Source organism: Acomys minous (genome assembly GCF_964271855.1).
Source record: "Acomys minous genome assembly, chromosome: 2".
Lineage (NCBI taxonomy): Eukaryota > Metazoa > Chordata > Mammalia > Rodentia > Muridae > Acomys > Acomys minous.
In genome coordinates, this window is record NC_140484.1 from 137,184,489 (window position 1) to 137,210,494 (window position 26,006).

Genomic DNA, 26,006 nt, shown 5'->3' on the forward strand with positions numbered 1-26,006 from the left:
CCTTTGCAGTCACCAAAATCGACACGCCAGCCTCATCCAGGTTAGGCCCTCTCTCTAAGGCCCTCAAGGCCCTCTTCTGCCAGGGAGAGACACATTCACCTGAGACACATTCAGCTGCTCTGAACTGTGTGCTGCCCTGACCCTCATTTTTGGGGGGTTCCCCATGGTCACTAAGACAATTACCCCAGCTTCATCCAGGTTAGTCCATCCCTTCCTCTAAGCCCTCTCTTCCATCTGTAGCCCTGGGGCAAGTTCAGCTGCCTTGAACTATATGCTGTCCAGAAATCCCATTGTGGGTACTCCCCAGTGGGTACCAAGTTTGATATCCCAGCTGCATTCAGGTTAGACCCTCCTTTTTCTAAGCCCCCTCTTCCACCAGTTGCCCTGAGACACATTCAGCGGCCCTGAGCTACACACTGCTCTGACCCCCATTGTTGGGCACTCCCCCTATGGTCACCAAACTGGATACCCCATCTTCATAGAGTAGGTCCACCTGAGATCACGAAGCCAGACACTCCAGCACCAGACAGAAACATCCAGGAACAAGCAGATGACATAAGGACAGCACTTGAACTCAGACAACAAGAACCAAGGCAATATAGTACCTGTGGAGCACAGCAAGCCCTGGACACCCTAGCACAACCTAAGCATGAAAAAAATTAACTTAAATCCAGTCTTATAAAGATGATAGAGACCTTTAAAGAAGAACTGAATGAATCCCTTAAGGAAATAAGGGAAATACAATCAAACAGGTAGAGGCCTTTAACCAAGAAATGAATAAATACCTTAAAGAAATACAGCAAAATACAATGAAACAGGTGAAGAGAAAGAATAAAGCAGTTCAAGACCTGAAAATGGAAGTAGAAGCAATAAAAAAAATACAAATTGAGGTAATCTGGAAGATGGAAAACCTAGGGAAGAGAATAGGAACAACAAATCTAAGCATTATCAACAGATTACAAGATATGGAAGAAAGAATCTCAGGCATAGAAGATAGGATAGAAGAAATTGATATACCAGTAACAGAAAATATTAAATCTAAAAAGTTGCTGACACAAAACATCCAGGAAATCTGGGATACCATGGAAAGGCCTAACTTAAGAATAATAGGAATCAAAGAAGGTGAAGAGTCCTAGCTCCAAGGACCAGAAAATAATTTCAACAAAATCATATAAGAAAATGTCCCCAACCTGAAGAAAGGAAATGCCTATAAATGTGAAAGAAGCTTATAGAAAACCACTTAGATTGGACCAGTAAAAAAAATCCTCCTACCACATAATCGTCCAAACACTAACTATACAGAACAAAGAAAAGATATTAAAACTGCAAGGGAAAAGGACAAGTAAAATATAAAGACAGACCTATCAGAATTACTCCTGACTTCTTGACAGAGACTATAAAAGCTGGAAAGTCCTGGAAAGATTTCTTGCAGCCCCTAAGAGACAACAGATGCCAACTTAGACTACTACATGCAGCAAAACTATCAATCACCATAGATAGAGAAAGCAAAATGTTCCGAGACAAAACCAAATTTAAACAGCATCTATTCACAAATCCAGCCCTACAGAAAAAAACTTGAATGAAGAAATCCAACCCAAGGAGGTTCACTACCTCCAAGAAAACACAGGAAATAAGTGACCCCACACCAGCAAAAACAAAAGAAGGGAAGCATAGACAATACACATACTAACATTTCCAACAACATATTTACAGGAATTATCAACCACTGGCTACTAACATCTCTCAATATCAATGGACTCAATTCCCCAATAAAAAGACCCAGGGCAGGGTAACAGAATGGATGAGAAAACAGGATCCATCATTCTGCTGCATACAGGGAACACACCTCAGCAGCAAAAGTAGACATTTCCTTAGAGTAATGGGGTGGAAAGAATTATTCTAGGCAAGCAGACCCAAGTTGCAAGCTAGAATAGATATCTATTATCTAATAAAACATACTTTCAACCAAAATTAATAAAAAGAGATAGAGAATGACACTTCATACTTATCAAAGGGAAAAATACACCAAGATATCTCAATATGAACATCTATGCTCCAAATGAAAAGGCACCCACATTCATAAAAGAAACATTAGTAAAGCTTAAATCACATGTTGAACCCCATACATTAATAGTGGGAGACTTTAACACCCTACTCTTACCATTGGCAGGTCATTGAGACAGAAACTAAACAGAGGAATAATGAGACTAACTGGTGTTATGAATCAAATGGATTTAAAGGACATTTACAAAACATTTCACCTGACCACAAAAGAATGTAACTTCTTCTCAGAACCTAATGGAACCTTCTCTAAAATTGACTCTAGTGTGCCATAAAGCACACCTCAACAGATACAAGAAAACTGAAGTAACTCCTTGTATCCTATCAGGCCATCATGGATTTAAACTGGACTTCAATAACAACAGAAAGAACAGAAAGCCAGTAAGCTTATAGAAACTGAACAATTCTCTACTCAATGACCACTGGATCAGGAAAAAATAATAAAAGAAATCAGACTTTTTAGAATTCATTGAAAATGAGGTCAGAGCATACTCAAACCTATGGGATGCAATGAAAGCAGCACTAAGAAGGAAGCCATAGCACTAAGTGCCTTCACAAAGAAATTGAAGAGATCTCACAGCAATGACTCAATAAAACACCTGATAGTTCTAGAACAAAAAGAAACAAACATAACCAAGAGGAGTAGACAGGAGATAATCAACTCAGGACCGAAATCAATAAATTAGAAACAAAGAGAACAATACAAAGAATTAACAAAATCAAGAGCTGGATCTTTGAGAAAATCAACAAGATGGACAAACCCTTAGCCATACCATACCAACTAAAATGCAGAGAGAAAATATCAAAATTAACAAAATCACAAATGAAAAGGACATAACAACAGACACCGAGAAAATTGAAAGAATCATCAGGTCTTATTACAAAAACCTGTACTCCACAAAATTGGAGAAAAGGGCAAATTCCTAGATAGATACCACTTACTAAAGCTAAATCAAGATCAGGTAAACTATTTAAATAGTTCTATAACCTTTAAGGAAATAGAAGCAGTCTCCCAAACAAACAAAATAAAAGTACAGGGCCAGATGGTTTAATGCAGAATTTTACCAGACTTTCAAAGAAGAGCTAACACCAATAACCCTCAAACTATTTCACAAAATAGAAGCAGAAGGGACGTTGCCAAATTCACTTTATGATGGCACAGACACCATGATACCTAAACCTCACAATGGCCCAACAAAGGAGAATTTCAGATCAATCTCCCTTATGAACATTGATGCAAACATACTCAATAAAATATTCACAAACTGAATCCAAAAACACATCAAAGATATTATCTGCTGTGATCAATCAGGCTTCAACCCAGAGATTCAGGCATGGTTTAACATATAAAAATCCATTAAAGTAACCCACCATATAAACAAACTGAAAGGAAATAAAACCCCACATGATCATCTCATTAGATAGTGAAAAAGCCTTTGACAATGTCCAATACTACTTTATGTTTAAAGCCTTGGATAGAGCAGGGCTATAAGGCCCACACCTAAACACAGTAAAAGCAATATACAGAAAGCCAATAGCCAACATCAAATTAAATGGAAAGAAACTTAAAATATGTTCACTAAAATGAGGGACAAGTCAAGGATGCCCACTCTCCATCGCTATTCAAATAGTACTTGAAGTTCTAGTCAGAGGTATAAGACAACTAAAGAAGATCAAGGGGATACAAATTGGAAAGGAAGAAGACAAAGTATCACTATTTGCATATGATATGATAGTATACATAAGTGATCCCCAAAATTCTACCCGGGAACTTCTACAGCTGAAAAGCACCTTCAGTAACATGGCTGGAAAATTAACTAAAAATATCAGTAGCATGCCCCCTGTATACAAAAGACAAATGGGCTGTGAAAGAAATTAGGGAAACAGTACCCTTTAAAATAGCCAGAAATAACATAAAGTATCTTGGTGCAGCTCTAACTAACCAAGTGAAAGACCTGTATGACAAAAACTTCAAGTCTCTAAAGAAAGAAATTGAAGATATCAGAAGGTGGAAAGATCTCCCATGCTCATGGATTGGTAGGATTAACATATTAAAAATGGCCATGTTACCAAAAACAATCTACAGATTCAATGCAATTTCCATCAAAACACCTACCCAATTCTTCATAGTCCTTGAAAGAACATTTCTCAACTTCATATGGAAAAAGAAAAAAAAAAGCCAGAATAGATAAAACAATCTTATACAATAAAAGAACTTTGGGAGATATCTCCATTCCTGATTTCAAGGTGTACAGTAGTACATAGAACAACAGAAATAGCCTTGTTGATCAAAGGATCACCTATGAATACTTGATTTTTGGCAGAGGCCAAAACCATACAATGGAAAAAAGAAATCATTTTCAACAAATGGTGCTGGTCTAACTGGATGTCTACATGTAGAAAAATGCAAATAGATTCATATCTATCACCCTGCAGAAAACTCAAGTCTAAGTGGATCGTAGAACTCAACATAAAACCAGATACACTTAATCTATTAGAAGAAAAAGTGGGGAAGAACCTTGAACTCATTGAGCAGATGACTTCCTGAACAGAACACCAACAGTTCAGGCTCTAAGATCAACAATTAATAAATTGGACCTCATGAGACAGAAAAGAGTCTGTAAGGCAAAGTACACTGTCAATAGAACAAAATTACAATCTACATATTGTGAAATGCTCTTCACCAACAGAAGGCTAATATCCAAAATATGTAAAGAACTCAAGAAATTAAACACCAGCAAACCAAATAACCCAAATAAGAAATAGGGTATAGAACTAAACAGAATTCCCAACAGAGGAATCTGAAGTGGCTAGGAAGCACTTAAAGAAACCCTCAATGTCCTTAGTCATCAGAGAAAAAAACCATCCTGAGTGAGGTAACCCAGAGCCAAAAAGACACACTTGCAATGTACTCACTTATAAGTGGATATTAGCCTATAGTACAGGATAATCATACTGCAATCTATAGATCCAAAAAAGCCACGGAGAGTCCAAGGGAAAATGCTTGAATCTCACTCTGAATAGGAAGTACAATAGACATTGAAAGTATATGGAGGGAGGGAACTGGGTGAGAGATAGGGTGGGGAGGATAATTGAGGTGGGGATCAGTTGGGTGGAGATAGGTTGGGGAATCAGAAGGGGGGTTAAGGAAAGAAGTGGGAGAAAGCATAGAAACTGGTGAGGGGCCTTTGGGACAGGGGAGTCTATGGGGGTGACACTAGCTGAGACTCCAAGCAATGGATATTAAGGAGCATGAAGTCTTTACCTCCTATAGCCAGGTGGGACTCCCAGTGGAGGGAAGGGACACCAACTCACATAAAACCTTTGACCCCAAATGTTTATTGTCTACAAGACATCTAGGGGTAAAGATGGAACAGAGATTGAGGTAATGGCAAACCAGGGACTGGCCTAGCTTGAGACCCATACCACAGAAGAGAGCTGACTACTGTCACTATTGATGGTACTCTGCTATGCCTGCAGACAGGAGTCTAGCATAACTGTCTTCTGAGAGCTCCCTCTGGCAGGTGATTGTGACAGATGCAAAGACCCAAGGCCAAGCAATGGATGGAGCTTGGGAACTTCTGTGGAAGAGAGGGAGGAAAGATAGAGGGAGCTGGATGGGTCAAGGACACCACAAGAAGACCGATAGAATAATCTAACCTGGATCCATGGGGGCTCATAGAGTCTGAACCACCAACCAAAGAGCATGCATGGACCGAACCTAACCCACCTACTCATATGTAGCAGAAGTGAAGCTTGGTCATCATGTCGATCCCCTAACAATAGGAGTAGGGGTTGTCTCTGACTCTGATACCTGCTGTTGAGTACTCTCTCTTAGCTGGGCTGCCTTGTCATTCCCCAGTGGGAGAGGATGCATTTAGTTCTCTGTGAATTGAGATGCCATGGTAAATTGATACCAATTGAGGGCCTCCCTTCTCTGGGAGGAAGGAGACAGGCAAATGGGAGGAGGGGGATATGGGTATGGGACTGGGAGAAGAGAAGGGAGGGGGCTGGGATCGCAATGTAAAGTGATTACATAAATAAATGGAGAAATGAAAAAGAAACTCCTACTCTCCAGTGTTTGTAATCAAGACTTTACATTAACATCTCTTGGGGGCTCGAGAGATGGTTCAGAGCTTAAGAGCACCATCTGCTCTTCCAAAGGTCCCGAGTTCCATTCCCAGCAACCACGTGGTGGCTCATGACCATCTGTAATGAGATATGGTGGGCAGGCACACATGTGGGCAGAACACTGTATAGATAATAAATAAATCTTAAAAAAACAAAACCAAAACAAAACAACAAAAATCTCTTTAGTTTTCTTTTTTAAAAATTAATTTATTCAGATTACAACTCAATTGTTATCCCATCACTTGTATTCTCCCGTATCTCCCTTCCTCCCTCCCTCCTGCTTTCATCCTATTCCCCTCCCTAACATTTTCTCAATACTTTATCACCTTTCCAACTAAATAAGTTATTAGAGCATCGATTTTTGTGTCTTTCTTTTGATAACAAGATTCTCCTAAGTGTAGTAGTTCTGTCTCATATTGTGACATCTGCCTGAAAATTTCTTCTGCTTGAAAATGTTCATTCTTCTAGAATTGATTCAGTCCTCATTTTCCTCTACTGAAAGGCATTTTCTGATGGTTCTCCCAAGCAAGACCAAGCCAAACCTTTCTTCTTCTGGTCCCTATCTGTCTGTTAACCATCTCAATAGCAGATATTATATGATATTATTAGTCACTACAGCAATTTTTATTTTTTCCTTTCAAGCAGTGTTTTTTAACAGCTAAATAGTTTTTTTATTTTTTTATTAATTTATTCATATTACATCTTGATTGTTAGCCCTTCCCCTGTTTCCTCCTATTCCTCCCTCCCTCCCACTTCCCCCTTCTCCCCTCCCCTATGTCTGTGATTGAGGGAGACCTCCTCCCCCTATATATGCTCTTAGAATATCGAGTCTCTTCTTGGTAACTTGCTCTGAGTGCCGCCAGGCCTCCCCATCCAGGGGACGTGGTCACAGCCAAATAGTTTTATTGCACAGTTCAACCATACTTTAAAAAATATTTTATTAATCCATTCATATTACATCTCAATTATTATCCCATCCCTTGTATCCTCCCATTCCTCCCTCCCTCCTGCTTTCCCCCTACTCCCCTCCCCTATGACTGTGACTGAGGAGGACCTCCTCCCCTTGTATATCCTTTCAAGCAGTGTTTAAGCAAGCAAAATATGTAAATCTGAGGCTAGAGGTACTTGAGGCTGATCAGGAAAAGAAATGATCACAAGATGGCAGTAGAGTAGCACGCATGAGTTTTATTAATGAAGCTGTCCTTTGCTCACAGTAACACCCAGAAGCTGCCCTTTATTGCTCCTTAACTCCAGTCCTACCAGAATCCCTGTGCCACAGTAGGAGTTCAACTGAGGATTAAATAAAAAAGATAAAAGAAGTAAGTTAGGTAGTTCTATACATGCATAGCTATGAATTTTAATTTTTTAATTTAAAATTTATTTTTAAATTAAACTAAATTTACTTTATTTATTAGTTTTTTAAAAAATTTATTTGAGTCAGAGTCTCTTTATGTAGCTCTGGCTGTCCTAAAACTTACAACTTACTTTGTAGAACAGGCTGGTGTTGAACACATAGAGATCTCCCCGCCTCTGCCTAGGTCCTAAGTGCTGATATTGAAGGGGTATACCACCCATTTGTGTGTGTGTGTGTGTGTGTGTGTGTGTGTGTGTGTGTGTGTGTGTGTTTCTGTGGAGGCAAGAAGAAGGCATTAGATCTGTTGTAGCTAAACTTACCAGTGATTTTAAGTTACCTGATATGAGTGGTAGAAGCTAAATTTGGGTTTTAACCCCTGGCCCATCTCTCTACTTCCTTTTTAATATTATTTATATTTACCTTACACTTTTGCAGTACTTGATATAATAGTTAATCTAAAAGGTGAATAAAAAAAATGAATAGCATATTTTTTGTATTGTAATAAACATTTAACTTGAACTTTTGGTAAAATAGTCACTTGGAGATTACTTATAGGATGATTCACCAATTCTAAACTCCAAGGATAGTTCTAAACTGTGTGCTTAATTAGTTGGACTTAATTGTCTGAGTTACAAAAATGCTCATTGCAGAAGAGAAGGTAACAGATGAAAAGAGAATTGACAAGGTACTGTCAAGGATTTTGAATATTTATACTAACTTATAGGGCAACAGAAACTCTGCATCAGATAAAATCAACCAACATTTGAGCAGTTTTTGTAGGGTAACATAAAATCATTAAAAAATTCCTCCTTTTGGCTCTCTAGATATAGGACTGGGTTATTTGCTCTTTTGAATTCAGTGTGCAACCTTTTAAAACTGTTTGCTGCCTCTTGGAATAGCTCCAGGGCAAGCTCTAGTTTATATCTGTTGCTTAGAACAAAAGCCAGTCCTTGGGTTGCAGCTGCAGTCTGAGTGTCAATCACTTGGAGAATTTCATGAAAGTAACTAGAACTGTAGCCTTGGTTGCATTGTTCTCTTATACTTATGCCTTCTCTAGCCACTTTCATAATTTGAGCTGTTGTGTTCAATACGATGTCTTTTTCAGAATCTTCCACAGAAGGTGCATTTACTTGTGATGTTTGAGAAGTAAAGACATATTTAGAATAGGGGGTAGAAAATGGTTTCTTTGTACCACGATATCTAATTTTACTGACAATATGAGGATGCTGTTTAAAATGCTGTAACAGAATGTTCTCTATGTCAACATCAATGTCAGGATCATCAGCAAATGAGAGTGAGGGAGGCGGCACAATCGAGATGCTCTCTGACCAGATTTTGTTGAACACATCTCTCAGCTCCTTCTCACATAACTCAGTGCTCTTGTCCAACATGGAGATTTCTCTCATTTTTTCTTGTAACTTATGTTCAATTTTTACTTTTTGCATCTTTAAAAGGTCATGAATTTTCTTTCCATTTATTACATCCTCGCACTTTTTTATGGTTTCTGCCACAAGTTCCTTTTTAAGAGTATTCAAATCATTTTCAAATCTTCCTCTCCATGGAGCCAATATATCTCTATCTTGGTCTTCCCGGAAATATTTTTCAAGTTCTCGATTAATGGCTTCCTGTTTTCCCACAATTTGGCTTTCAACTGGACTTCTCGGCATCTCCTGAACTAACCCATTCCTAATCTGTTTGGTTAGCCGATTCTGCAAGTCCAGCGCATAGCTTCGCAGCTCCCAGGCCCAACCACTGTATGCGGTCTCCAGTTTATCCATAGCCACGACTTCCTGGGTGTTCTTGAATCTGAAGATGAAGTTCTCATTCACCAAAGCCTTCCACAAATCCCGTATTCTGACTTTAAATTCAGATATCTTCAAAACACTTCCCCTGGATTCTTCCTTGGCACATTTAAGAATCTTGCTTTTTAGCTCCTGGACATTATGGCTATAGGAAGGGTTGGGAGGGGCCATAGGAGGATGACCTTCCCACAGATGAGCAACATAATGGATGTGGGTTCTGGTGTCAAACTTAATGATGTCACTGAAGCAGTGTACATCTGAGCACTGCTCATATCTAGCCGCGGCTGTTGCCATCCCATCCAGCTTCTCTTGCAGCTGCCGACGTCTTGCCATACTTTGGTTAGTATCTATGGTTTCTTCAGTGTTCTGATGAACAAACAGGCAACCTGGGGTGATATTCAGTTTTTTCATTCGGAGAAAGGCATGAACAGCTATTTGCAGAACATCTTCTATTTCTGATAGGCTTGGCCCCCAAATATTGACTAGAGTTAAGTTTCCTAGTGCAGTGAGGAAGGTTGCCAGCTCATTTTCCTTACTCTGTGCTTTGCTCATGGGCGGTGGAGCCTTTAGTCCTTCTGAGTCCACAACAAGCAAAAAATCAAAGCCCAGCTCTTCTCTGACTGTCTCTCCTACCTTCAGGAGCTGCATGTAGGCCCCCCGGGTGCACTTCCTAGGACTGAGGTTGAACTGCAGCCCAAACATGGCATGCAGCAGAGTGGACTTCCCTGAACTCTGCAGGCCAAAGACAGAGAGAACAAATACTTTTTTGTCTCCAAGCTTCTCAGAGACCTTATCAAAAACAGCTGCCACCCACTTCAAAGGCACATAGGAAGCATCCCCGTCCATCAGCTCAATAGGAACCCCAGATACCATCAGATCAGCAGCTAGTTGGGGAATGGACAGATACAGTCTATTTGTTTGGGAAGAAGTTTCTTCTAGAGCTTCATAGATCTGGCCCAACTCTCTCAGAAGATGCTCAGGCCCCAAGGTGGAATCACAGATTTCTTTGGAAACAGCTCTGAGATCAGCCTGCCAGCGTCTGATGGAGTCTGTCTTTGATTGCTTCAGTTTCTTTGTTTGCACCTGAGTCAGCAGGAAACTGTGCCTCTGGTGGAGATTTTCTAAGTCCGTCTTGGTTAGTTGGTCTATTAACAGACTCAGTCTTTGCAGAAAGTAGAGCTCAGGGTGAGTTTCTGGGTGTGCCTGGAGACTTTGAAGGAATGTCTCCATCAGACCATTAAGGTTAACTACTTTTTGATATTGCTCCCAACGTATATTCTCCTTTTCCTTTTCAATCTCATTCCTGTATTGTTCAATGTTCTTGTTCCCCTTTTCTTGAAGTTGGTAGAATTCCTTGTCCTTCTTGCACCAACCATGCCATAGCTGTCCCTGAAGAGGCAGTAGGCTTTCTTTTATCTGAGATAATTTCACTTTTCTTAAGAGATCTACAATGCTATTTGCTTTTTTTCCTGCTTCCTGGAATTGTCTTTGGTCTTCATCAACGACAAATTCATACTTCTTAGCAATCTTGGCACAGTTATTCAAACTGCATGGGGTTGTAGACTCGTTCAGTAACTGTGCTAATGTAGCTGTGATTTTATCAGCTAATTCTGCCTTGTTTAGATTCTTGATGCCAATCCTCACTTTGTGAGGAGCATATTTCTCATCTGGAATATTTTCTACATTTTCAAACAGACAGATGAGAGGTTTGTGTGAATTCCAAAATTCATGTAGCGTAGATGTGTACGTTTTTGCACTCCCAGTAACATTTTCTAAAGCTGACAGGAGGATTACAATGACTGAGGAGACCTCATGCAAGAATTTAACTTGCTTTTTATGTTTTTCAGCATTCCCATGGAGATTGGTGAAGGCAATGCAGTTTTCAAATCTGTCTTCAGGTCTCCCACCTGGACAGAACCAGCATATTTCCACCATCCCTGCCATTAACAGACAGTTTTTGTTACCTTTCCTAAAATGATTGTGAAAAAAATGGTCATGTTTGCCCTTACTCAGAAGTAAATTTAGAATCTGTGACTTAGAAGTAGAGACAAATTCTCCAATTCTTATGAATGACACAATGTGAGTGGGCTGTGAGCCAATCAGTTGGTTATCATAATTTTTAATTTTTGTCTCCCAACCTATTTTTTCCACCTCCCTCCAACTTTTTCTGATTTGCCCAAGAGACCAAAGAGGAAATTCAACTTGCGAATTCCAGGGATTAGGAACCAAAAGTGGGAGAGCAAACTGACAAATAGAAAGTTTGTTTAAAATAAACTGTCTTGTGAAATCATCAGCACAGTGGAAAATTGCCATTTGGATGTCCAGTGGGTGAATGCAAGTTGGTACTGGGGCTGAATGCTCTTCATTAATCATGAAAAAATCCTCAAATCTTGACAATTTTCTTTCTGACTCTATAGTCATGGCCTGGGATGGAGTAGAAATTGTCTTTCTGTAAACAAGGAATCTTAAATTATAATCCAATACTAATAGCTTTTCCAGAAAGCAATATGGTAGCTCCCCCTCAGCTCTAGGTTGAGTGCCAAGGAAAGATATCTTGTTTATCTGAAGAAAGTTGACTTTGGTCATCTTCTTGGCACAATAACGTTGTAGATTAAGCCGCTGGATCAAGTCATCAAAGTGTTGACTTTTACTTGTTTCTTCTATATCATCGATTGCTTGAGGTATTATGGGATGAGTAGTAGGTTCATTGGGCTTCACTGAGGTAATTAAGTTTTTAATCTTCTAGAAAGGAACAGAAATAGTGGTAATATTTTTATCACTCTATTAAAAAAGGCTTTTTAAATTTATAACTTATGCATGCATGAATATATTACTAATTTACTAATATTACTAATTTAAATTTAGCTCATTTGCTGCTAGGCAATGTTTGACCAAGGGATGAAACATAATTCAGAACTCAGCATTGAAAAGCTTAAGACTAAGAATTTTAAATGGGTATATTGTTAACCAGACTGTATTACTGTGCAAGTGAAGGCATAATGACAAGTTCAAAATGCACTTGCAAGGGGGCAGGTAGTGATTGGAGTTTTCTGGGACACAAAGGGAAAGAAAGTCTACTGAACTAATGCATCAGATAGAAAAAGTTCATGGGAATAAATTAGAATCTGAAGAGAAGTGAAGAGAAACCTACTACATCATAGATATTTATTATATATTTTGCATATTATTATTTTGAAATGATTGCTATTAGTATTGAACATTGTGGGGAGTCCTACAAATAGAACAGAAGAGCCAAGGCAAACTCGTGTGAAAGTTGTTTACATTAAGGTAGCAGAATACAATCTTGAACTTATGCACAGAATAAAATATACTGTGATTAGTGAGGAAAATGAATTGAATTTGAATCAGTGACCTTTAACTGAGTTCTGAATTAAACTTCATACTTTGATTAACCATTTTTGAGAAGAATGGCTCAGGTACGAGCATCTGTGTGCCTGTGCACATCGACACTCAGAAATGAACAGAGAAGTAGATTTCTTTACGATTGGTTTTCTTTCAGCTCTGACTGCTTGGAGGTATGTTGTTACGGACATTGGCACAGTTTAGGATACAGTTTTCTGCAAGCCTTTGAGATTTTAGACATCTTTGTGATCTGGCTATTTCACTCCTTTCCAGGGCAAAAAACTTGGCCCAGCCTTCATTACAAACCTTTTGCCATTTCTCTGATTTTGTTTCATTTTCTTGTTTTCTCTTGTTTGCCTTTTTTGAAGAGTTTTCCATGGAAGATCCAGCTTTAGAGGTAAAATAATGTTAATTAGTTTTATAACTATAAAGTGTAAAAAGTCTCTTTCTTATCTATAAATCTCTTTGACACAAACAGCTTAACCTAATTAAATTTACCATTAATATTTACTTCGCCGGTATGACCCAAAAATATATGAATGCTTTGTTTTATAAGAATGATTATGAAATATGAGTAACCATTTCATGAGATTAGAGAGATGTGAGGCATAAAAATGACATCATCATCAAATAAGGCTACCTCAAACTAAGAACTTCTGTATAGTAATGGAAACAGAAACAGAAGTGTGAAAAGGCACTATATGAGATGAGAGACAATATTCTCACACTATCTTTTGAGGAGCTATTTTTTTTTCTTTTTTCTTTTTATTAATTTATTCTTGTTACATCTCAGTGGTTATCCCATCCCTTGTAACCTCCCATTCTTCCCTCCCTTCCATTTTCCCCCTGCTCCCCTCCCCTATGACTGTGACTGAGGGGGACTTTCTCCCCCTTTATATGCTCATAGGGTATCAAGTCTCTTCTTGATAGCCTGCTGTCCTTCCTCTGAGTGCCACCAGGGGACGTGGTCAAATATGAGGCACCAGAGTATGTGTGAAAGTCATACCCCACTCTCCACTCAACTGTGGAGAATGTCCTGTCCATTGGCCAGATCTGGGTAGGGGTTTGAAGTTTATGGCCTGTATTGTCCTTGGCTGGTGCCTTAGTTTGAGCGGGACCCCTGGGCCCAAATCTGCCTATCCTAATGTTCTTCTAGGAGGTTTCTAGGACCCTCTGGATCCTTGTGCTTTGCTATTCTCCCATGCTTCTCTCATCTATAGTCCCAATAGGATGTCCTCCCCTCTGTTCCAGTTTCCTGGTAAGTGAAGACTTTCATGGGACATGCCCTTTGGGCTAGTATGCAGATATAAGTGGAGGAGCTAATGTTTAAAATATTGAGAATCCCTTACATTTGAAAGCAAGCAAACAAACAAAATCCCCAAACAACGTGCTTAAAAAATAGGCAAAAGATTTCAATAGACATTTGTCCAAAAAAAAAAAAAAAAGGTATAAAAGTACACAAAATACTCTTGCAAATCAAAACTACAATGATATACCACTTAAAACTTCATATAGGGCTCCTATAATAAAAAATGGAAAATAATAGATGCTAGAAAAATGAAAAAAAATTCTTACATAGCTAGAGAGAATCCAAAATGGCTTAGCCACTGTAGAAAAGTGTGACGGTTCCTAAAAAGTTAAATGTGTGTGTGTGTAAATAACTTCTTAAAAAGATTTCATTCTTTATTATTGGGGAGGAGGAGGATGTATACCACAGTGCATCCATGGAGGCCAGAGAACAACTTTGTGGAGTCAGTTCTTTCCTTACACCTCTATCCTCTGTGTGAGTCCTCGTTGTCAGGCTTGCATTGCAAGCACTTCTACCCACTGAGCCATAAGACCAGCAAAATAATATATATTAGAAGTTCTACTTCTAAATGTGTCTCCTGCACTTCTGAAATGGACTCTGCCCCATGTTGATCCCTTCTTCCTGGTGGGGTGGCCTTGCCAGGCCACTGAGGAAGAGGATACAGGAAGTACAGATGAGACTTGGTAGACTGAGGTCAGATGTTAGAGGAGGAGGGCTCCCCTTTCTGAGGACTAGAGGAGGGAGGAAGAGGGCATGAGGGAGAGTGGATGGGGTCAGGAGGTTATGAGAGAGGGGGCTACAATTGGGATGTAAAGTCAAGAAATTAAAAAAATTAAAAATTAAAAGAAAAAATAAAGTATATTTCCTTAACCTGTAAAAAAAATATTGAGTAATCAACTGACCAAATATGCATATGCTTGATTATTTGTAACTTTAATACAAATAACTTTATTTAATCCTCTTTATTCAAAATGTAAATGATTAGTATAATAATATATTGATTTTTTTTCTTGTTTTGTTTTGTTTTCATGAGACAGGGTTTCTCCGTGTAACCTTGGCTGTCCTGGACTTACTTTGTAGACCAGGCTGGCCTGGAAGTCACAGAGATCCTCCTGCCTCTGCCTTCAGAAGTGCTGGGATTATAGGTGTGCACCACTGCACCCCACCAAACAATATGTTTTAAAGTAAAATTTGTATAACACGTCAATGTTTTCTTTTTATATTCCTTAAATTGTAAGATTTTTAAGGAATTAAATATTATATTAACATTTAAATACCCAGTTAAGCAGCTGTTTTTTGACACTTTTTTCTTTAATTCTTTAATTTCTTTATTTACTTTATATCCTGATTATATTATATTCACTTTAAAGCCCCCTCTGTCCTCTTCTCCAAGTCCCACCCTCCTTTCCTTTTCCCTCCCCCCTGCTCCTAAGAAAAGGGAGCCTCACCTCTACCAACCCACCCACCACATCAAGTCACATCTTCCCTGTGGCCTGGAGAGGCAGCCCTGTCAGGGGGAGGTGACTGAAAAGCAGGCAATAGAGTACATGTCAGAGACAGCCTTCACTCCCCTTACCAGGGGACGCACATGAAGACCAAGCTGCTTATTGGCTACATCTGTGTACAGGGCTTAGCTCCAGCCCATTTATTGTCCTTGGTTGGTGCATCAGTCTCCGTAAGGCCCCCTGGGCCCTGGTTAGCTGGCTCTGTTGGTCTTCTTGTGGAGCTCCTGTCCCCCCATTTCTACCCTTCCCCCGACTCTTCCACAAGTCTCCTTGAGCTCTGCCCAATGTTTGGCTGTGATTCTCAGCATTTGTTTCAATCAGCTGCTGGGTGGAGCATCTCAGAGGACAACTCTGCCAGGCTCCTTTCTGCAGTATCATTAATAGTGTCAGGGGTTGGCTCTTTCCCATGGGGAGGGTTTTAGGTTGGGTCGGCATTGGTTGGAGATTCCCTCCATCTCTGGTCTATTTTTATCCCTGCACATCTTAAGAATGACCCCTGTAGTCTTATAGATTTGACTGCCTGGTCACCAGGGTGTGGCACTATTAGGAGGTATGGCCTTATTGGAGTAGGTATGGCCTTGTTAGAGGAAGTGTGTAACTAGAGGTAGACTCTGGAGTTTCAAATGCTCAAGCCAGAGCCAGTGTCTTTCCCTCTCTCTTCCTGCTGCCTCCAGATTCAGACATAGAACTCTCAGGTATCTCTGTAGTATCGTGTCCGCCTGCATGCTGACATGCTACCCATCATGCTGATAATGGGCTCTCACTATAAGGCAGCCTCAATGAAATGTTTTCCTTTATAAGAAAAAAAAGTAAACATGCCCCCCAAAGAATGGGACACAGGCACTGTAGTAAGTATTTGTAAGGGCATATTAATAATAGCACTACTGATAATAGGCAAGTGGAGGAAACAACTTAAATACACATTAATGGTTGAATGGGAAAACAAAGTTGTAAATATATGCAAATAATATTATTCAGATAGAAAATATGAATATCCTTAAAAAGCAAAGAAATACACACATACTATAACATATCATTGGATAAAACATTCAGAATATATAAATACATAGACATATAACATTGGTAGTTTCTAGAATTTAGAAAGAGTAGAGGTTGAGGAGTGGGGAAGAAACTCCTTATTTAGCTAGGCACTTTAGAGTAATGGAAAATTTCTAAAACCAGACAAAGATAGTGGTTGTACCATAATGTGAATGTGCTAAATGGCATCAACTTGTTCCTTTTAAAATAGTTTGATATTTATTAGTTAAAACTAATATTTTTGTTACTATAATATTAGTTTATTATAAAGACTAATAATTATTTATTTTTACTATTTTAAATAGATGATGACGATGATGATATGTATGATGATGTGCATGTGTGTGTCCGTGCCATGTGTACATCTGGAAGTCAGAGCACAACTTAGTGGAGTTGGTTCTTTTTTCCTATCTTTACATGAGTTCCATGGATTGAGTTTATGTCTTCAGTCTTGTGGGGAAAGTATTTTGACTGCTAATATGACTCACTGGCCCTAGATTATTCTTTTAAAAGCACCACAAAACATAGCTCTCTTCATCTGTCATGCTGGCAACATTTCTTGATTTATTCACAATAGGATGATTTCAGGGAGTGTGTTAAACATGTCTAGCAAAGAGAGGCACAGATTAGTTCAAGACTCACATTTTTCCATTTTTGAAATGACCACCTCTGCCAAATTTCGTTGGTTTATGGTTGTCAGAACTTTATAGGTCACAGTCTTGGAGTATTCTTCTCCATAGTGCTGGATCAATGTTTCAGCAAGCAGTGCCACTGTGTTTGCCTTCTGCAGGGTGCCTCGCTTAATGTGGCTGTATTCCTTAGCAAGATCTATAGTTTTTAGTTGGTATTTAAACTTTCCGATCTCTTCTTCTGTAAGGTCTTCGAGGATGTTAAGAAGGGATGCTTTCCAAGAGCATTCCATTTTGTGAAGCTGAATCCCGAGGAAATGATGGACCAGCAGTTACTGACCTGAAATGGAAATACCACTGTGGTCAACAACAGGAGTGACTGGAATGAGGACACGTCTTGTGGACAGGTCAGAGAAAGAGAAGGTGAGGTGTTTATCAGATAGTGTCCTTGTTGCTGTGACAAGATACCTGACACAGCTGTCTAAGGCAGGAAGATGTCATTCTCCTTACAGCTCAAGGGCAGACAGTCCATCTTGGCAAGGAAGCCATGATGGTAGGAGCCTAAGGTGGCTGGCCACATTCATCAGAGTCAGGAAACAGAGAGAACGCTGGTGCTCAGCTTGCTTTCTCCTTTTTATTCAGTCCAAGAGATAACCCGTGGGACACTGCCCCCCATTTCAGGATAGCTCCTTCTGCTTTAATATCCTAAGCTAGAAAATCCCTCATGGACATGAGCAGGCTTGTTTCTTTGTATTCTAGATATCGTGAGGTTGATGAGCAATATTAACTGTCACGATGCGAGATCAGATTGTCTTGTAGATACTCAGAAACCCTGATGCCCAGAAAATGTGCCCCCATTCCTTACACATAAGATAAGAAGGCATGTACCACCACACCTGGCCAGAGTTGTTTATTATTATGAGATTCCTCTCTGTGAAAGTTCTTCTAAAACACACACACACACACACACACACACACACACACACACACACACACACACGATATTCCTCAAGGATTCAAAGCTACTTGCTTTTCTTCCCTACTCCACACTACTTTGGCATACTAGAATTCTTCAGAGTATTAGATGATGCCTGTGGGGAATTAGATGTATCTTACAAAGGTTGTGTTATGCTGAAAAGGGAAGAAAAGTAGACCTTGTTTTCTGGTAGGTTGAAAAAAAAAAAGGAGTATTTATAGTAAATGTAACCTTAGCAGAAAAATGAAGCCATTTGTGTGTATTTCATTTGCATGTCTTTGGTATTTTAGAAGATTCTATTTAAATATGGAAATTGAGGCCAACATTATGATTAAAGTGAATTGATTTCTATTTCTTTGTAACTATAAGATGCTTAACATTTTTATGTTTTACACTCGCATTAGCCTCTACTTTATCCTAACTAGAAAATTACATTTTCTAGGTAAACAAATATTTGAGATTAATACTGATAAAATAATTAATTTACTGCTATCTAATATATCATCTATACCACTGTCTTCCCTAATATGTCTCATCTTCCTTAATATGACTTAAAATGATCATTTTTTAAATTTTTGGATTAATTTTTAATTAGTATGTAAAATAACAAGACATTGTCATACATATAAATCATTGCATTTTATACATAGTCACAACTATCCTTTCCTTGTTATTGATCTCCATTTTCTTCTCAATAATCTCCCTTCTGATTTTATGTTATGTTATGTATGTATGTATCATCTATATTTTAAAATCTAGATTATGCACATGAGGAAAAGCATGTACTATTGTTCTTTCCATTTTACCTTTCTTGTTCTTTTCCTCCCTTATAGCCCCTACAATAATCCTCTTTACTTTCATGTCATATATATTTATGCATATATCCCACATATGAGAGAAAATATGCAGTATCAGTCTAAGTCTACCTTGTTTCATTACCACAATGAGATGCCCATTTCTATCCAAAGCACATAATTTAATGCTTCTTCACAACTGAATGAATTCTATTATATTCATGTATAATGCTTTCTTAATCTATCCATCTATTGGTAGCTAGATGTCTATGCTGGCTCTATATCTTAACAGTGGTAAATAGTAAAGAAATAAATATGAATACAAAAATGTATTTTCAGTATGTTGACTTACATTTCTTCTGATGTATACTGATATGTTATGGGGTGATGTGTGTGTGTGTGTGTGTGTGTGTGTGTGTGTGTATGTGTACATTTATATGCTCTACTTTTAGTTTTTCTTCCTTTCCTGTTTCCATTTTTGTTATTTCTCTTGCTTTATTGCCCTTGCTCAGACTGCAAGAACTAAATGAGGCAGAGTGTGGATGATCTGGTTTATTTTCTTTCTTTCTTTTTTTTTTTTTTAAAAGATTTTATTTATTTATTACGTATACATTATTCTGCCTGTTTGTACTCCTGGAGGCCAGAAGAGGGCACCAGATCACAGTATAGATGGTTGTGAGCCAACAGGTGGTTGCTGGGAATTGAACTCAGGACCTCTGGAAGAGCAGTCAGTGCTCTTAACCACTGAGCCATCTCTCCAGCCCCCTGGTTTATTTTCTTAACTTTAAGGAAGTCATTAAAACATTACCCATTTCATATGATGTTGAATGTAATTTTGACACACAAAGCTGATATTATTCATGTATTTTAAATGCTTGTTTCATGATAGATGAAGGGATTACAGGGTATGGTCTTGTTAAAGGAGGTCTGACACTGCATGTGGCCTTTGAGGTTTAGGAGCCAGTATCATTTTCAGTTAGCTGTCCTGTCTTCCTTGTGGTGCTTGTTGTCTAAGAGTTGTAAGCTTTCAGCTACTGTTCCATGCTATGCCTGCCTGCCTGCTGCCATGCTCTCTGCTGTGATGATCATGGACCAATCCTCTGGAGCTGTAAGCAAGCTCACAGTTGAATGCTTTCTTAAAATGTTGCCTTGGTTGTGTTGTCTCTTCACAGCAAGAGAAAAACAAATAAGACACTTACGTGGTACATGATATTTGATTCCATTGTGAACTCTGAGATTGTGAATGGTAAAATAACAAAACCTGTTTCTTGTTTGGTGTGGTTCAACACTAACACACCCTAACACACACCTTTAATCCATCAACTTTCTGTTCATTGTAAATGGGTAATTATGATGTGGCTCAGACCTAGCATATGCCTTTACTCTAAGAGCTTTCTGTATACAGGATTTAATGAAGCTAACTTATGTCAAGAGGCAGAGCAAGAAACCAGCTGACAGGGATTAAGTAGAAAGGAGGGACTTTGAGAGGGAATATTTAAGATAGTGTGGAGAAGAAGAAGGAGTTTATTTTTTTTTTTTTAGGTCTTTGACCTAAATGTTAATTATGCAGGGATGTTTTCCAAATTGAGGAGCTAGACCTCATCCTAACTCCAGACTCTTCCTTCCCTAGACCATTACCCATCCTAAGGGGACATGTCACATGTACTTCATTGCCTGCTGACCTCAGTGCTATCAGTCAGAAACCACATTAGATACTAGGCCCTTGAGCTATAGAATCTACCCTCATGGTCATGTGTACTTTGTAGTCACACCTTAAGCTTTATTATATACCTAGAACTGGAATGATTATGGGAATTATGGTTCCTTGGAGACTCTTCCAGATTCCATTGGGTGGTTTTTTTTTTTTTTTTTTTTTTTTTTGTTGCTGCTGATTCTTCAGAATATGTTTTTATGTAGACAATAATGTTACTGACAAATAGGACAACTTTATTTCACATTTTTCTCAAATTTACATGCACTTAAACATTTGTTAACCAAAAAAGCATGATGTATAAAAGTAAATATTGATAAGTTGGGCCTCATTAAAATAACGAAAATTGATTCTGAAAGATCTTCTTAGGTAGATAAATACTCAGATTTTTTTCATTGTGCTTAAAATATGCCTACAATGAACTTCCTGGCAGTAGCTTCCCTGGAGTCTGATACAAGTTGATGAAGTCAGGAGTCAAGAGGCCAAAAGGAGCAAAAAGGATTAGCACAGCCACGTGGCCGAGTTATATAGGGAAGAACATCTCAGGGAACAGCAAGCCCAGCCCAGTTCAGGGGCTGGAGAAGTTTAGGGTATGGGGTAGTGCATGCCAGCCAGGATGACTCTGCAATTGGAAGGGATGAGGGATGCTGGGAGAACAGGTAGCCGTGTCTGTTTGAATATGTTAAATAGGCACCTCAGTTAGTTGTCTCAGGTCTGAGATCTAGCTCTAAGTAATAGAACTTCATTAATTACTTGATATTTTTGTTATAAAATAATAGAGAACAATGTAAAGCTAGTAAGATATTTGAAGTTGTAGTTGAGAAAATAATACATCAATATCCATTTTATGGCCATGATTATAATTCTCATTGGGTTCTCAAGGTTCTCCTAATTTATTTTGGTTACCATTTTATTCTTAGGTACTTAATTCTTGAAAATAATGGCTCATGGCTCTGGAGATTGTTTGTGGCTTTGGCAGAGGACCACACATACTGGGTGACTCACAACTGACTATAACTTTAGCTCCAGGGAAATATGATGTTGTCCTCTGGTCTCTGTAGACAACTGAACTCATGTGTACCTACCTCCACACAGAAACACATGTAAAAAATAAAAGAAATCTTAAAAAGAAAGAAAATAGTGGCTTACAAATATACGTGTTGCCAAAAAGCAATTACATGAATAAGGTGTTATTGTGAAGCTAAGGATAGTTGTCCCTGGAAGACAGGACATATAGAAATATAGTAAAGAAGCACCAAATTGTCTTTAAATTGGATGTCAGATTGTAACTCTTTTTCTTCTGTTTGAAAATTGGCAGGTAATATGTTTATGTTGACTGAAACGGAGTTAGAAGTTTGTTTTCATCTTGAGCACATATGTTTACCCATTTAAAAGAACAATTAAATTCACTAAAAAAGATAAAGGTTTTTATTATCAAGTTAAATTACATATTTTACTTTTGACAATGATAAATGATTTGATGTTATGTCACAAATAAAAAAAATGTTAATGTTTAGCCCTGACTTAGATATTTTATAGGCAAAATGTAAATTCTGCCAGTCTGGTCAGTATCTATTGAGGAATTCCTTAAATTTTTAATGAATACCTAGAATTGTCAATTGTCATGACCCTTATAAAATTCAAAATCTTAGTGCTTTTGAACATAACACTTGATGCATTATGCAGCAATATTTGTAAAATATGAGTTTGAGGCTTCTGCAACAGGTGAACATGCATGGGGACATAGACATATACTACCACCAAAACAACAGGGATCAACAATCATTGGTAATTGATATTTCTCAGTATCAGTGGTTTCAATTTCCCAGTAAAAAGACACAGAGTAACAGAATGGATAAAAAACTAGGATTAATCTTTCTGCTGCATCTAAGAAGCATACCTTAACGTCAAGGATGGACATTACCACAGGGTAAAGGGTTGGAAAAAGATATTTCAAGCAAATAGACCTAAGAACCAACTAGTATAGCCATTTTAATATTTAACAAAACAGGTCATCTAGACAAAGCAACAACAAAAACCAAACCAAACAAAACAAAACTAATCCCCCAAACCACCACCAGCACCATCAACAAAAGACTATACAGAAAAACGCTTGAGCAAACAGACATCATGAGCCAAAGAACCTAAAAGGCATTGCAGAACATTTCACCCAAACACAAAAGAATATACCTTCTTATCTCCACCTCATGGAACCTTCTCAAAAAATTAACCAGATACTTGGTCACAAAGTAAGTCTCAACAGGTATAGGAAAGTTGAAATAATTCCCTGAATCCTATCAGACCATTGCTGATTAAAGATGGATATTAACAACAACAAAACCAACAGAAAGCTTACAAACTAATGAAAACTGAACAAACCTTTACTGACTGAAAAATGGTCAAGTTAGAAATAAAGAAAATAAAAACGTTCTAGAATTTAATGAAAATGAGTACACAGCATATCCAAACTTATGGGGCACAATTAAAGAGGTTCTAAAGGAAAAGTTTATAGCACTAAGTTCCCATATTTAAAAAAATGAAGATATCTCATACTAGCAACTAACAGCACACCAAAAGTATCTAGAACAAAAAGACGTAATCACACCCAATCAAACCCAGGGCTGAAATCAATAAAATGGAAACAGAACAATACAAAGAAACAATGAAACAAAAGGTTGGCTCTTGGAAAAAAATCACCAAGACAGACATACCCTTATCCAAACTAAAAGATGCAGAGAGACAGGAATTCATTTTTTTTATAGTATATCTGTGTCTTTTTCTATTAACTGAGAATGCCTACATGTAGTCTTTCACCTCTAACAATGAGCTAGTCTCCAGAGTACATTTTTTTTTCAATAAAGAGAATAGAATTTCTTGGAGAAATTCTAAACCTCTGGGTTGGTATAAGAAATACTTAGAATTAGCCAGAAGAATCTTTACTAACAGAAAAAGAGAATGGGCTAAAAAATGAATAAAAATCTAACATTTCAATGTTAAGTTAAAACATATGGTCTGAATTGAAAAAGTTCACCATATTAAATGTAACTTTGAACACAAACAAAGTTTGTGAAGAGGTAGTAAAGACTTCATGTTAGTATGAAAGTACTGTTGAATAAATAAGTTGAGTAAAAAAAGCCATTGTTTCCCATGCAGAATTTCTGTTAACTTATATTTATGATCTCAGGAACTGGGTGGGATATAATTACACATCAAAGATATCAGTAAAACATAAGGATGCGTGAAATATAGACTTATCAACGCAAGTGCATAGTGTTGCCTAATTTTGACAGGTTACTGTGTAATAACTGAACATTGCAAGTGAATTTCTAGGAAGTCTACCTTCCCCTCATCATTTTTCCAGGGAAATTAAACCAAATATTTTTTAGGAATAAAATATCTCAGTGAAATATGCAGTACATTATTACAAATTTTACAGAGATGATTTCAAAAGGAAAAAAAGGAAGAAGAAAGAGAAGAGAAAAATTGTTCATATATTCTGAGAAGTATCATGGTAACAATACCTCAACTCAATTAAAAATTGTTCATTAATTTATGTATTTAATCATTTTACAGGTGGATTGTAGCCCCTTTCTTTCTCTTCTCCCAGTCCCACCCTCATACCCTCCCCCACTCTGCTCCTCCCCCATGGGTACCAAACCAGCCTGGCACATCTGGTAAAGAGATTAGACAATATGTCTGAATTCTGACCCAGGCGAATTTGGTAACATTCTTTTTAACAGTTCTAATCTTATTTGCTTAAAAGAAACTAGTTTTGAGATTAATTGTATTCTTGATTTGCCAGTGACTATGATGAAAAGCTTTCAGGCTTCATGGTTCAAAGCAGAGGCAAGAGCTATTCCTGAAATGAGTACTCAAAGCCAACCCATTTAACAATAATATATAGGACCCAAGAATGTAATAATAAACTTATTCTGATTGAGTCATTGCCTGCTAGGCCATATTTATTCAGCCATCATTCTTACTAACGTGATAATATCGTTAATGTATTACTTTTTATATAATGACTGCTTCAGTTGGATATCTGGCTGTGATAATGTATTTTCTTATTAATAGGTAAAACTGTGTATTTTGAAAAAAAAGATGGAGAAAGAATATTCAAATTAACAAAATCAGAAATGAAAAGGAGGTGAAAACAACAGACTGAGGAAATCCAGAGAATCATTAGGTCATACTTCAAAAACTTGTACTCCACCAAATTAAAAAATCTAAAATAAATACATGAGTTTCTTGATGGTTACCACTTACCAAAGTTAAATCAAGATTGGACAAACAACTTAAATAGAGTTATAATCCCTAAGGAAATAGAAGCAATCATTAAAAAGTTCCTAAACCACCACCACCACCACCACCACCCCAGGAGCAGAAGGTTTTAGCACAGAATTCTACCACATTTTCAAAGAAGAGTTAAAAACCAACATTCTTCAAATTATTCAACAAAATAAAACCAGAGTAAGGATACAAGGAACATATCTCAACATAATAAAGACAATTTAAAGTAAGCCCATAGCCAACAGCAGCTAAAGTGGAGGGAAACTCAAAGCAGTTCCACTAAAATCAGGGTCAAGACAAGGTTGTCCATTCTTCCCGTACCTGCTCAATATAGTACTCGAAGTCTTAGCTAGATCAATAAGAGAAGTGAAGGAGATCAAAGAGATCTAAATTGGAAGGGAGAAGTCAAAGCATCGTTATTTGCAGATGATATACATATACATACGTATACATAAGTGGCCCTAAAAATTTCACCAGGGGATTCCTACAGCTGATAAACTCTTTCAGCAAACTAGCTGGATACAAAATTAACTCACAAAAGCCAGTACTCGTCTTGTATGCAAATGACAAATGGTTTGAGAAAGGAATTAGGGAAACAACACCTTTCATAATAGCCTCAGATAATACAAAATGTTTTGGATTAAGTGTAACTAAACAAGTGAAAACTTGTATGATAAAAACTTCAGGTCTTTGAAGAAAGAAATTGAAGAAGGTATCTGAAGGTGGAAAGATTTCCTATTTGTAGGATTAACGTAGTAATAGTGTCTCAACAGAAGACTGAATAAAGAAAATATGGTACATTTACACACTGGAGTGTTACTCAACTGTTAAAAAAAATGACATCATGAAATCTGTAGTCAAATAGAAAATAAAACCCATTTGAGTGATATAACCCAGACCCAGAAAGAGAAATATATTATATATTCACTTATATGTGATTATAACCAATTAATAAATGGTAAGCAATATACATTCTGTAGATGCAGAGCACAGAGATTAGGTACAGAGAAAGGGCAGACGGATGACAACAGGAGGATGAAGTG

At 37.8% G+C, this 26,006-nt stretch overlaps 2 protein-coding genes across 2 annotated transcripts in view; both read right to left on the reverse strand.

Moving 5' to 3' along the window:
* Window positions 1–26,006, reverse strand: part of LOC311592806 (interferon-induced very large GTPase 1-like) — a 127,860-nt gene that overhangs the window by 47,210 nt on the left and 54,644 nt on the right. The gene's annotated exons all lie outside the window — the stretch shown is intronic.
* On the reverse strand, window positions 6,955–17,485 carry LOC311592807 (interferon-induced very large GTPase 1-like; the record flags this gene model as incomplete). Its single annotated transcript, XM_084773633.1, has 3 exons — window positions 6,955–12,090; window positions 13,018–13,100; window positions 17,206–17,485. 3 exons carry the CDS (start codon window positions 17,483–17,485, stop codon window positions 8,299–8,301), a joined length of 4,155 nt encoding a protein of 1,384 aa, XP_084629759.1. The 3' UTR covers window positions 6,955–8,298.